General features: G+C 38.8%; 1 protein-coding gene across 9 annotated transcripts in view; it reads right to left on the minus strand.

Moving 5' to 3' along the window:
* Positions 1 to 12862, minus strand: part of LOC126427094 (zinc finger protein ZFP2-like) — a 718966-nt gene that overhangs the window by 384958 nt on the left and 321146 nt on the right. For 3 of the 9 annotated variants that reach the window (XM_050089297.1, XM_050089288.1, XM_050089292.1), the window contains exon 3: positions 11454 to 11516. The exons of the other annotated variants lie outside the window; for them this stretch is intronic. In XM_050089297.1, the coding sequence (XP_049945254.1) occupies positions 11454 to 11516 (63 nt within the window). The remainder of the gene's footprint in view (positions 1 to 11453; positions 11517 to 12862) is intronic. 9 annotated transcript variants of the gene reach the window in all.

A 12862-nucleotide genomic window follows, 5' to 3' on the forward strand; every position in this document is an offset into this window, starting at 1 on the left:
ATGAAGGCACTCCTCTTCTCCAGAGCAAGTCTCTCAGCTCACAAGGTCTGGGCATTCACACAGGGTGGATTTACTGGTAGTCGGGAGTACCAATATCAGGGAATGTAGGTGCCAAGAAGGGGAAGGAATCCAGTGTGCACTGTGCACATATAAGGAGGAATTTTTGAAGGGATTATCCTAGATTGGGAATGGGTGCTTCCAGGTACCATGAAGAACAAAGGGTGCTGCCAAGTGCAGGTAGTGGCTCATGTTGGAACTAAAAAGATGGATTGGATTGGAAGAGATGCTTTGATTTTGATTGGCTAGCTGTAGTGGCTAGTAGTAAAGACCAAGTCTTGGTTGTGAGATGAAGGCAGAGCTCGCCATCTGTAGCATCGTATGCATAACCAACTGTTGTCCTTGGGTACAGAGGCCAGTGGATGGCCCGAATCAAGGGTCCACATGGTTCTGAAACCACGTTGGCTGAAGATTCCTTGACTTGCAACATAGGGTGGTGGGTTTCTGGATTCTGCTTAATAGGTCAGGGGTCCACTATACACAGGAAGTGGCTACACAGGTAGTGGGACCTGTGTAAAGGGAACTGGGTGGTACTTTTAGGTTCCCATGGAAAGAACATATTCTTGTAAACTGCTAGTGGGAAAGTTCAGATAACCAGCTTATGCAACCGACTGTAGAATGATACACTGCCACCAACATAGATCCCAGAAGGCTTCAGAATACAGGATAAAAAAAAAAATCAGGGCTCCTATGGAAAAACCCTGTTTGCAGGGACCAAACAAAAACATGTAACACATAATGTAACACTGGGTTCACATCAATTATTTTTGCACTTTTCTTTCCGATATTGATTTGTATCCTGCAGGACTGTGGACAAAAACAGGAAATAAGGGAAAAGAAAGGCGTCAGTCTCCAGGCTACCCTAAAACTCAGAAGGCTATATATCAGTCTGTCACAACATAGATTTCATCTCTGAGAGAAAGCTGTTAATAATATTTGAAGAGAGGCAGTGAAACACTGCTCTACACCCCAATACAAGAACCTCTTGGAAGCAGCAGGAGAACATGAAGTAGAACTATGCAGACAATACCACTCACCAAAACCAGGATTTGTATACCAGATAAAATTAATAAAATTTCAAAATTAAAGCTGCACATATGTTCTGTATACACACATATGATTATATAACATTAACAGAATTGTTATCATGGGTCAAAAGCATGCTGTGAAGGAAAGACCATCCACAAAATGATTAGTTTGTATGTTAATGGCACGAATGAGCTGGTTGACAGCTGTGCATTGTCTATGATGTAATATCTTCCTATTAGCTGTCACCAAACCGATCCAGAGACACATTACAAATATCTACTTTCTACCATAAACAAGTGCAGTACATGGACCACTGTTTGTAAAGTTTAGCTAATAAACCTGTCCACTGGAGTTGTTGACTTGAGGAACTATGTTATTAATGGGGGCACATTAAAGCCATTTCAAAGTAATGAATGTACATATAAAGTACCTGCACTTACCGTGTCTCCACTAAGGAACAACAGAAGCTCCTGGTTCCAATGAAGATGCTACAGGCCTATAAACTGTCTAGTGTTCTTGACCTTGCTGGTTTGTTTTCAGCCAAAAGGAAAGGGAGGGTACTGGCTGCAAGATTATTCTGGTTTGCCTTGTTAAGAGGCATGATGTGCTCAGCATTGTTGAGTGGACACCCAAACTAATCCAACTTGCATATTTGGGCCTGAAGAATGCCTCACTGCAATATCCAACCAAGCAGTGAGGGGTTGCTCTTCACTGGGAAATTCAGTGTCAGGAGAGAGAGAGAGAGAGAGAGAGAGAGAGAGAGAGAGAGAGAGAGAGAGAGACACACACTCCGGCACACAGCAGCCTTGTGTAGTGATACACACCACTATTAAGAAATGTGGTGATACATGCCACCATGGAGAAGTGATGCATGCCACTATGCAGAAGTGATGCATATCCCTACATAATCTTTCCAACAAATGCTACTTGCAACTACGAAGCTATTTATGTAATAAGATTACAGAAACAAAATAATGTGTTGAGTGTAAAAGTACAGGGCATAAGAGGCATGTCAATATCTTGTGTTTGCCAAGGTTCCATCCAAGATGTGGTGTTCCAATGGCGAGTTTGGGTAATATAGACTACAACTGCTGGGATTTCAGATCCACCTGTTATGCAAACAACTTGTTTATAAATGCCCAGATATGTTTCAGCACTTTTCTGCCTTCATCAGTGGGTACTTTTATTTAGCTACATGTTTCAAGTAATAATGATCCTAACAAAATTAGATCTCCTAACAGTTTATGTCTTTTCACTGTTACCTAATTTTTCTATGTTTCTGGGTTATGTATGATCCTCGATATTTTTCTACATACAGATAGATTGTCATTTGCAACTGAATTATGTTCCGGTGAGTTTGGTTGACTAATCAGCAAATCTCTACCTATGAAGCAATTTTGTTGCACCACAAAATTTCATGTCCATTTTGTAGAACTCCACTCACAAGCTCTACTTCTTTACTTTAGCTCCCCTCTGCCTGTGCCAAGGTGAAGGCTCCAATAAGAATATTTTTTGATTTTATGATGATCTCAGCTCCATATTTTCTGACCTGTGTTATTCAGTGGAAGATGACAGGGTACCTCTGCAAAGCCCATGAGGGCACTATGGTCAAGAGGAAACGAAACACGTAGCAGGCTACATGCAGAATGGATTTTTAGGTTAGAAAACCACCTGTGAAGACAGTAAATAGATAAATGCAGATCTAAGTTTGTGTCACCTAATTTTGGAACTGAGGAAAATACAAGTCAAATGTCACAAAACCTAATGAAACCCAAGGTAAAAGTAAAGCTTTCAACAACCTGGAGGTAGTTATTAACACCTTAGTGCTCTATTAGGCATTGTCTTACTGGGTGCGGTAGGCCACTGGCTTCCTCCAACTTCTGAACTCACTGACACAGTAAGTTACATGAGGACCTTGAGCTTCACACTGGAATGGAAACTCGTTTTCCACATATACAATTTCCATGTGAAAAAGTTACATGTGATGCTTGGGACTGAACCCAAAACACTTGAATTTGTAACCTCACTCCCATTCAATATGCAATCCTCTTACTCTTAGGAAAGTGTGTAAGCATTCAAGACCAGATCCGGAGTTTCATTAACTAACAGTGGGATTGTACACACAACACTGGAAGGAAAACTAGAAATAATTAGCTACAAAATCTGATATTCCATACAGAGGATCCACTAGGAAGATGCACCACAGAGCACAGGCAGTAATACATTTATCATCATCATGAAAAATCAGTACTGTACAATGAAATAAATATGCATTTATCTCATTGCATTAACTGAAATTTGAAATCTGCATGCAGGTAAATATCAAATGTGAGGAAAAAATAATTTTAAAGTGTCAATTGTGATGTGGAAAAAATAACCATCTGAGTTCCAACATCCACCCACCATAGTACATTAATGCTTAAGAAATAGTCTGGTAAATATTGTATACAAATCAAATTCCTGTATCATACTGCAGTGACAGGATATATATACTGGTCAATGCATGCATTCAAATGGGGAGAAAGATGTGGAGGAAAATTACATCAATAATGTACAACATGACCTGAGGTTGAGCAAATATAGACAACATGAGCCATGGCCTTTTATCAGGAGCTGTTCATCCATTTCCTTTAGGCGATTTTGAGAATCCATGGAAAATGTAGATCTAAATTTCAGAGGACAATCTGAACTCATTCATCTCAAAATCATGTCCTGTGACATTAGCACAGCTGCGAGAACAAAGATTCCTGTGAAAAATCTACAGAACATGTTTTCCCTAAATTAACCTCTAACTGTTTAGAAAACCCACACAAAAGGAAAATATTTGTTCTGTTAGCACTAGACATGCCAAAAATAATAAATTCTCTAAATACAGAGATTGGAATATGAGCACTGGACTACTGAAGGATCACAGGTTGCTACTGTTAAAAAGAAATTCTGAAAGACAGGAACATACTTCTCCCTAACAAACCTGGTAAAGTGATCAGACATGACGTAACAGCCAATACAAACAGCATGGGGAATGTTGTGGAAGACAGTGAGGACCAGCAAATGTTAACATTACATAGTTACATGACAGCAAGTACCTGTACAGCAAACCCAAATCCCCACGGCCAACCGAAAGTTGAACATATGAGAACCACCAAGACAGCTTATATAAGAAGCCTTCCATTAATTTCTAAGCAAGATCATATCTTGCAAAACATGAAACAAAAAACGAAAACCCCAGAACTTCTGAACAAAAATGTTAGAAAAGGGATCAAAGACATCTCTACAAATGATAGGTGACAATAATGCACATGGTAGCAAAACAGAAGACAGTAACAGAAAAGACATAATTACAATGCTTTGCCTTATGAAGTTTCTCCACTATAGAACATAAAAATGGATTTCAAATTTTTTACTACAGCATAGATACTAAAACGACAGATACATAATTGACTAAGGTGGGGACAAGAGGGAGAAAGAAAAACATAACTTATTCTACACAGTAGACCACTAGACCTAAAGGGGCAGCCAACAAATTAAACAAAACAAGTGGGTGTTGCAGAGCCACCTCTGGCAATGGAACTGTTACTTTATGGAACATGGGCTTTTCAAGGGAATAGAAAAATGCACAGGTCATTTCAGATTGTAAGAAGAGGCACAGGAAACATGTTTGGGGCTAAAGACCTAAACAGCAGGTAATTTTGTTCTCCTATATGATTTTGTAAAGAAAACAGTTCCTCTGCAATAATTAAAATGGATCCTACAGTCATTGATTGCTCTATTCACTCACAGTTCTGCTGCAATTTTGAATACCAGAAGATTTAAGCTAATCAGTAACATTCACATTGCAATCTAATGACTGCCTAATATTAGAGAATCGTCTACGTAACAACAGATGTAAAAATTTATTTGGGCTGCACTGATGAGTTAAACCTGGATTTCTAGCATTTTATGGGCCGTCACCTTAAGCATTACGGACACATCCCTGTGACAGTAAGAACTTGACAGAAAAGGGGATCTTGCAGATCATCCTCTTCAATTTCTTTCAGATTTACAGTATTTGGAGTTTAGTGCTGGAAAATCAATTTCCTAAACCAGCACTATGCAGTTACCAAACAACTAAAATAATTTTACTTTAACATCAGAAGATTTCTGAGTGCTGTCTACCACAAAATATTTCCTATTTATTAACACAACTGCTGATAATTTAGAGTATAGCATAAAAGTGCCTTAATGAGAAACTTCCTTGTTCGAATCTCCTAGTAGGAACTACTACTTTTAAAAACTTCCAAAACTACTAAAAACTGCAAATTTAACAAATACTGAATTGTAATGGTTTGGTGAAAATTACATATTTTTTCATCATTTGACATATTAAAAGAAATATTTTGATAAATTTATGTGAGATTTCTTTATTTTCCATTTGATGCTCTTCATTTTTGTACCAAAATGTAATTTCTCAACAGTACTTGCATTTTTATGTAACTTTTAATTAAAAGTAAGTATTAAAAAGTATGATTCAGCATGAATTAAAATTACCATTCATTTTACATATGGAATGTAAATAAAACTAAAAGAACTGGTAGCACTTAGTGTGATCTGAACCACCAATTTCATGATTATTATACTATTGTCCTATGCGTTCAGCTACAGACAATTATAAAAAAATTTATTTATACTTACCAGCACTCACAAATCATCCAATTGCCAAATGCATTCCTTGTTTCTACTTTTCTGGAGAACTGTGTCATACTGCTTCACAAAATATTTGGCTGGTCACTGACCTTCAAATCCTGAACCTAAGATGAAAACCTATGAGGACACACAAGAGACATCCCCTTGGCAGCTCTGGAGGCATGCTTGGTTGGGGTTATTGCTGAAGTAACTGATCCTGAAACTAGGAGTTACAGCCTCAAATCTGAGACATAGCAACAGTTTTCATCTGTTAGTTTGTATGGGTACCAATGCAGTCTCAGTCTCACAGAATTGTTATATTCATATAGATAATGAAGTAATTCTACAGATATACATGCTAAAACTATTTCTCCTGCTCAAAGACAGCACTTTAAACAACAGTGCACAGGCCCCACCCCAAATGAATAAAGGACACCGCTGACGCAGGGTTGCTTGCATGTCAACGATACTGAAAACAGTGTTAGGTGCAAACACAGGTAAGTATTATCTGAGGAGAAATCAAGCTAACACATGGTTCCTAAAGAGGGGGCAAAATCCTTTTCAGCAGTTGCAACAGCAATGGTCTGGATGATCAACTGACCTGGCCTTGTAACATTAACCAGATTCCTGTGCCAATACTGCAAATTGCTGAAAGCAAAGGGTAACTGTAGTTGTGTGTGTTTTTTTCTTCTGAAGAGCATGCAGCTCTATTGCACAAAATTATCTTAGGCAAAATATTCAGGAGGTAAAATAGTCCCCCTTTCAGGTCTCCAGGCAGAGACTACTCAGAAGAATGTAATCAGGAAAAGCTGGCCAGGCAGTCTATATGTCTGTGTGTGGAGTATTACATACCTTAGTAGGGTAGGCATGTATCACTAGGGATAAGGTAGGTACTGCCTACAGGAAAATTAAAGAGACCTTTAGAGAAAAGAGAAGCACTTGAATGAATAAATGAATATCAAGAGCTCAGATGGAAAACCAATTCTAAGCAAAGAAGAGAAAGCATAAAGGTGGAGGGATTATATAGAGGATCTATAAAAGGGTGATGTACTGGAGGGCAATATATGGAAATTGAACAGAATGTAGATGAAGATGAAATGAGAAATGATACTGTGTGACAAGTTTGACAAAGCAGCGAAAGACCCGAGTCTAAACAAGGCCCTTGAAGTATACAACATTGTATTAGAACTACTGATAGCCACTACCATGTGGTGAGTAGGATGTAGGAGATAGGCAAAATACCCTGACCTCAAGAAGAATATAACAATTCCAATCGCAAAGAACAAAGGTGTTGACAGACATGAAAATTACTAAACTATCAGTTTAATAAGTCGTGGCTGGAAAATACTAACACCAATTCATTACAGATGAATGGAAAAACTGGTAGAAGCTGACCTTGGGATAAATCATGGATTCCATAGAAATTGTTGACAATATGAGGCAATACTGACCCTACAACTTATCTCAGAACACAGATTAAGGAAAGGTAAACCTACATTTCTAGCATTTGTAGACTTAGAGGAACCTTTTGACAATGTTGACTCATACTCTCTTCCAAATTCTGAAGGTGGCAGGGGTCAAATACAGGGAACAAAAGGCTATTTACAATTTGTACAAAAACCAGATGGCAGTTATGAGTCGAGGGTCATGAAAGGGAAGCAGTGGTCGGGAAGGGAGGGAGACAGGGTTGTAGCCTATCCCTGATACTATTGAATCTGTATATTCAGCAAGCACTGATGAAAAAAGAAAAATTTGGAGCAGAAATTAAAATCCAAAAGTTTCATATCAGCACACACTCCATTGCAGAGTGAAAATCTCATTCTGGAAACATCCTCCAGGCTGTGGCTAAGCCATGTCTCCACAATATCCTTTCTTTCAGGAGTGCTAGTTCTGTAAGGTTCGCAGGAGAGTTCTGTAAAGTTTGGAAGGTAGGAGACGAGATACTGCTAGATGTAAAGCTGTGAGGACCGCGCGTGAGTCTTGCTTCGGTAGCTCAGATGGTAGAGCACTTGCCTGTGAAATGCAAAGGTCCCGAGTTCAGAGTCTCGGTCGAGCACACAGTTTTAATCTGCCAGGAAGTTTCGTATCAGCACACACTCCGCTGCAGAGTGAAAATCTCATTCTAAGAACTTTGAGGTGTGCCAACGACATTGCAATTATGTCGGAAACAGTGAAGTACCTTGAAGAACAGTTGAACAGAAAGAATAGTGTCTTGAAAGGAGGATATACGATGAACATCAACAAAAGAAAAATGAGGATAATAGAATTTACTCAAATCAGTGATGCCGAGGGATTTGGATGAGGAAATGAGACACAAAGTAGTAGATGAGTTTTCCTATTTGGGGAGCAAAATAATTGATGATGGTTGAAGTAGAGAGGATATAAAATGGAGGGTGGCAATGGCAAGTAAAGCTTTTCTGTAGAAGACGAATTTTTTTATATCGAGTATAGAGTTAAGTGTCAGGAAATCTTTCCTGGAAGTATTTGTATGGAGTGTAATCTTATATGGAAATGAAACATGGATGACAAACAGTTTAAACAAGAAGAGAATAGAAGCTTTTGAAATGTGGTGCTACAGAAGAATGCTGAAGATTATATGGGTAGATCACACAACTAATGAGGAGGCACTGAATAGAATCGGAGAGATGAGGAATTTGTGGCAGAACTTGACAAGAAGAAGGGATCGGTTGGTAGGACATGTTCTGAGGCATCAAGGGATCCTTAATTTAGTATTGGAGTGCAGCGTTGAGGGTAAAAGACAGAGGGAGTCCAAGAGATGAATAAACGAAGCAGATTCAGAAGGATGTAGGTTGCAGTACATACTTTGAGCTGAAGAAGCTTGCACAAAGTAGGTTAGTATGGAGAGCTGCACGAAACCAGTCTCTGGACTGAAGAAGAAAACCACGACGACAGCAGCAGCTGCCTAGGAAGATTAGAGACTTTAAAAGGAAAAATGGATAGGTTGTGTTCAGTTGTATTAAAAACTGAAGTGCAGTGGCAGAAAGGACAGGACTTCTGGTCAGGTCAGTACAGGATTATCCACAAAAAATAAAATAGGGGTCATGTAGGGAGTGACCTAGTAATAAGTAAGAAAATAGGAACATGAGTAAGGTACTATGAACAGCAATGTCAATTAATTACCATGGCTGAAATAGGCATGAGGAAGATGCAATAGTGGTAGAAATTTGTGTGGCAACTAGACCAGCAGAAGAATGGAATAGGAAAAAGTTTGATGAGAAAAAATTATTCAATAGCTAAGTAAGATCAAAACCAATTCTAGAAAGTAATTAAATTCAATAGTAGGAACAGGATGAATAAGAAAATAGCAAGAGAACATCCAATGGCACAAAGGACTGGAAGGGGGAAGCCACCTGGTAGAATTTCGCACGTTGCATGAATTAGTCACTGCGAACACCTGTTTCAAGTATCATGAAAGACGTTTATGTATGTGGAATAACATGTTGACACCAAAAGATTTCAAATGGTTATTTAATGGCAAAAACGAATATTTCAAAAGCAGATTTTAAACTACAAAACATTTCCAGTGAGATGTGGACTCTGGCTAGAGTTGTTTTTATCAACTGCACAGTAATGTTGAAGAAATGGTAAAAGTAGAATTTAAGTAGATGGGATTTGGATAAAATGAATGAACCAAAACTCACTGATAGTTTGAAAATCAGCATTAGGCGACAAGTAATACATAGAGGGTAAGTATACAGTATGTCATGAATATGCAGCTTTGAGATGAAACAGTGAATGCAGGGGGAAACATAGGTAAAAAGTAAGGCAACTCATGAGATACTGAATTTAATTGATGAGAAGAGAAAATACAAACATGCAGCTATTTATGCAGACAAAAGGGAATACAGACATTACTGGAATGGTGTTGACAGAACATGCAATATAGCCAAACAAGAATGGTTGTAAGGCAAAGGGGAACAAACTTGCTCTAGAAAGGGGAAAGGAAGTAGTTGTAGACAAGACTGGAGGTGTCATAATATGAGCAGAATTTGATACAGCAAGCACTGAAAGAGAGAACTAGTAACAAGGTCATTGCAGTTGATGCCCCTCAGAATTATTGGGATACTTGGGAAAGCCATCCATGACAAAATTATTCCACTTTTGTGCAAGATATGAGAAATCTGATGTACAGTCATACTTCAACCAGAATGTAATAATTAAAATTTGAAGAAAGGCAGGTGCTAACATGTGTGAATATTATCAGACCATCACATTAATATGTCATGCTTGCAAGAATGGGAAAGCTTTTAGAGGGTTAACCTTACATAAGATCACTTTGGGTACCAGAAACATTTAACACAAAGCAATACTGATTGTATGGCTTACCTTAGAAGACGAGTTAAAGAAAGACAAAATTGTGTTTACAGCTTTTGCAGATTTACTAAAATGCTTTTGAGAATGGAGTTGACTGCACTCTTTGGAATTTGGACAGCAGCAGAATAAATAGACAGGAAGCAAAAGTTTGGTTGCAACTTTCACAGAAACCAGACTCCAGTTGTAAGAGTTTCTAAAAGAAATGAAGGGGAAGCATTGAGTAGGAAATGAGACAGGCTTGTACCCTACATCTGACATGCACTCTGCACGAGGAAGACATGAAGGAAATCTGGAAGAAATTTATGAAGGAAAGGAAATTGTGTGTTTACCAACAACAACGTAATTCTATCAAACAAAACAGGCATCTTGAAATTGTCAATGAAGCAATGTGTGGGAGGTAAAAATTGGAAGAGTAAAATGGGATAGTATCACTAGAAGAGATTGTATGACAAACATCAATAAAAGCAATGGAATCTAGCTATCGGGCAATGTTGAGTTCCGACTAGAAAATGAGACCCTAAATGTAGTAGACAAAGTTTGCTATTTGGGCATCAAAATAACTGACAATGGCCGAAGTAAGAGGAGGAGGATATTAGTGTTTAACGTCCCGTCGACAACGAGGTCATTAGAGACGGAGCGCAAGCTCGGGTGAGGGAAGGATGAGGAAGGAAATCGGCCGTGCCCTTTCAAAGGAACCATCCCGGCATTTGCCTGAAGCGATTTAGGGAAATCACGGAAAACCTAAATCAGAATGGCCGGAGACGGGATTGAACCGTCGTCCTCCCGAATGCGAGTCCAGTGTGCTAACCACTGCGCCACCTCGCTCGGTGCCAAAGTAAGAAAGAAATAAACTGCAGACTAGCAATATCAAGGAACCTGTGGCTAATAAAGAGGCCTGTTCATACCTAATATAAATTTAAGTGTTAGGAAGTATTTTCTGAAGTTATTTGTAGTGCAGCCTTATATGGAAGTCAAATATAAATGATAGGCAATTCAGAGAAGATGAGAATGAAAGCATCTGAAATCTGCTACAGAAGAATGCTGAAGATTTGATGGGTAGGCGAAACAAATGAGGGAGGAACATAGGGACCAATGTCACTAACACAAGGGACCTGTTACTAGCACAAATTCTGAGTCAAGTTGGTAATAGAGAGATATGTGAGGGTAAAAAGTGTAAAGGGAGACTATGACATGAAGACAAGAAGCAAGTTCAGATGGATGTAGTAAGTGACAGTCAGAGATTAACGGGTTTATGGAGGGTAGACTATCATGGGCAAGTACATCAAGCCAATCTATATTATATTCACCAAAACTGAGCCAAAACATTAACACTGCTTAATTTCATACGGTCTCACAAATTCTAGAATTACCTGTTGGTCCACTTGCTCATCCCATTCTTCTTTTACTTTCATGATCGACGTGTGTAACTGTACCTGTGGTGAACAGTAAAAAAAACAGCAAGGCGTTTGAGAAGTCAATTTTACATATATTACAAAAAAGTATCACATATTTTAAGTCTGACACTTCTACAGAATAAATGGCTCATTCTTTTCAGAAAGTGGCCTTCTCAATGACAGTCAGTAAGGTGCATTTCAATGGTAGTGATCTAAAAGTTATATGAATGATCAGTGACAACATATTTGAAAATTTATTTGCATCTTGCATTTCATTTTCCTATGCTTCTATTTTCAATCGTATTTCCTACTCCCATAATCATTATTTACTTATCATTAACTATTTTATAAGAAATGTGCATCATATAAAAAAAAAAACAGTAGTGTAGTGAAATCAGTGGGTTCAACTAGAATCTTGAATATTGCAATCAACAATACCCACATCACACAACTAATTGTAACGTGGGTTTTGAGGCCATTCACTTTGTGAGAGTTTCCTGTTCTTGCTAGCCTATGACTTGGGATGTGGATGTTTGTATTATTTACAGTATCTTGCTCATGAACTGCTTTCTGTCAACCCATTCTTTAACATTCTTCCAGATGCCAACAGCAGAGTCAGAGGTATCAAAAACTGTTAGTATTCTAAGCCTGGTAAACAAGATACAGACAGCACTATATGTTCCGCCTAGCCTATCACGTGGACTTTTTTTTAGTGTTACTGATATCAGGGCAATAAACATGTATCTGACAAAGGAACCAAAATATGACATACAGAGAGTGTTACAACCAAACACTCCTCCCAGTTTACACATGAGGTAGAACAATCTTGAGGACTTTTCTTGCAGATTTGGTTTGTGTGTTTTTCCCAGTTCACTTTCCCATCAACATGAAATTTGGCACATTTACTTTCTATACTGGCTCTCAGACAGGTACAATGAAAGAGTGTTAAAAACCTGACCTTCTGGACAAAGCCCTTCTGAAATAGAAAACACATTCAAAGGAACACACACATGGCCACTGTCTCCAGGAACTGGGACATGACCATCTACTTTTGGCCTGAGCAACAATCTGTTAGGGTGGGTTGTGAGGTATGAGGAGGCACAGGATAGGGAGAGAGGGATAGCAGTGTGAAGGGGGGAGGAAGGGTGGGGGGAAGATAATGTGTTCTATGTGATAGCATGCAAGGATGTGGCAGAGACATTATGGGTTGCTAAAGCAGTTTTGGGAAGCTGTACTGTGGGAGGGGAAGGGGAGTAGAGAAATTGAGTAGGGAAAAATAGTACTTTCACTGGGAGGAAAGAAGTGAGTGTGTGTGTGTGTTTTGCTAAAGTGAGAGCAGGGAAATGGATATGGGTATGGGTAGAGGACATGGACTAGCATGGGTT

This window comes from Schistocerca serialis, chromosome 11, assembly GCF_023864345.2.
Source record: "Schistocerca serialis cubense isolate TAMUIC-IGC-003099 chromosome 11, iqSchSeri2.2, whole genome shotgun sequence".
NCBI lineage: Eukaryota > Metazoa > Arthropoda > Insecta > Orthoptera > Acrididae > Schistocerca > Schistocerca serialis.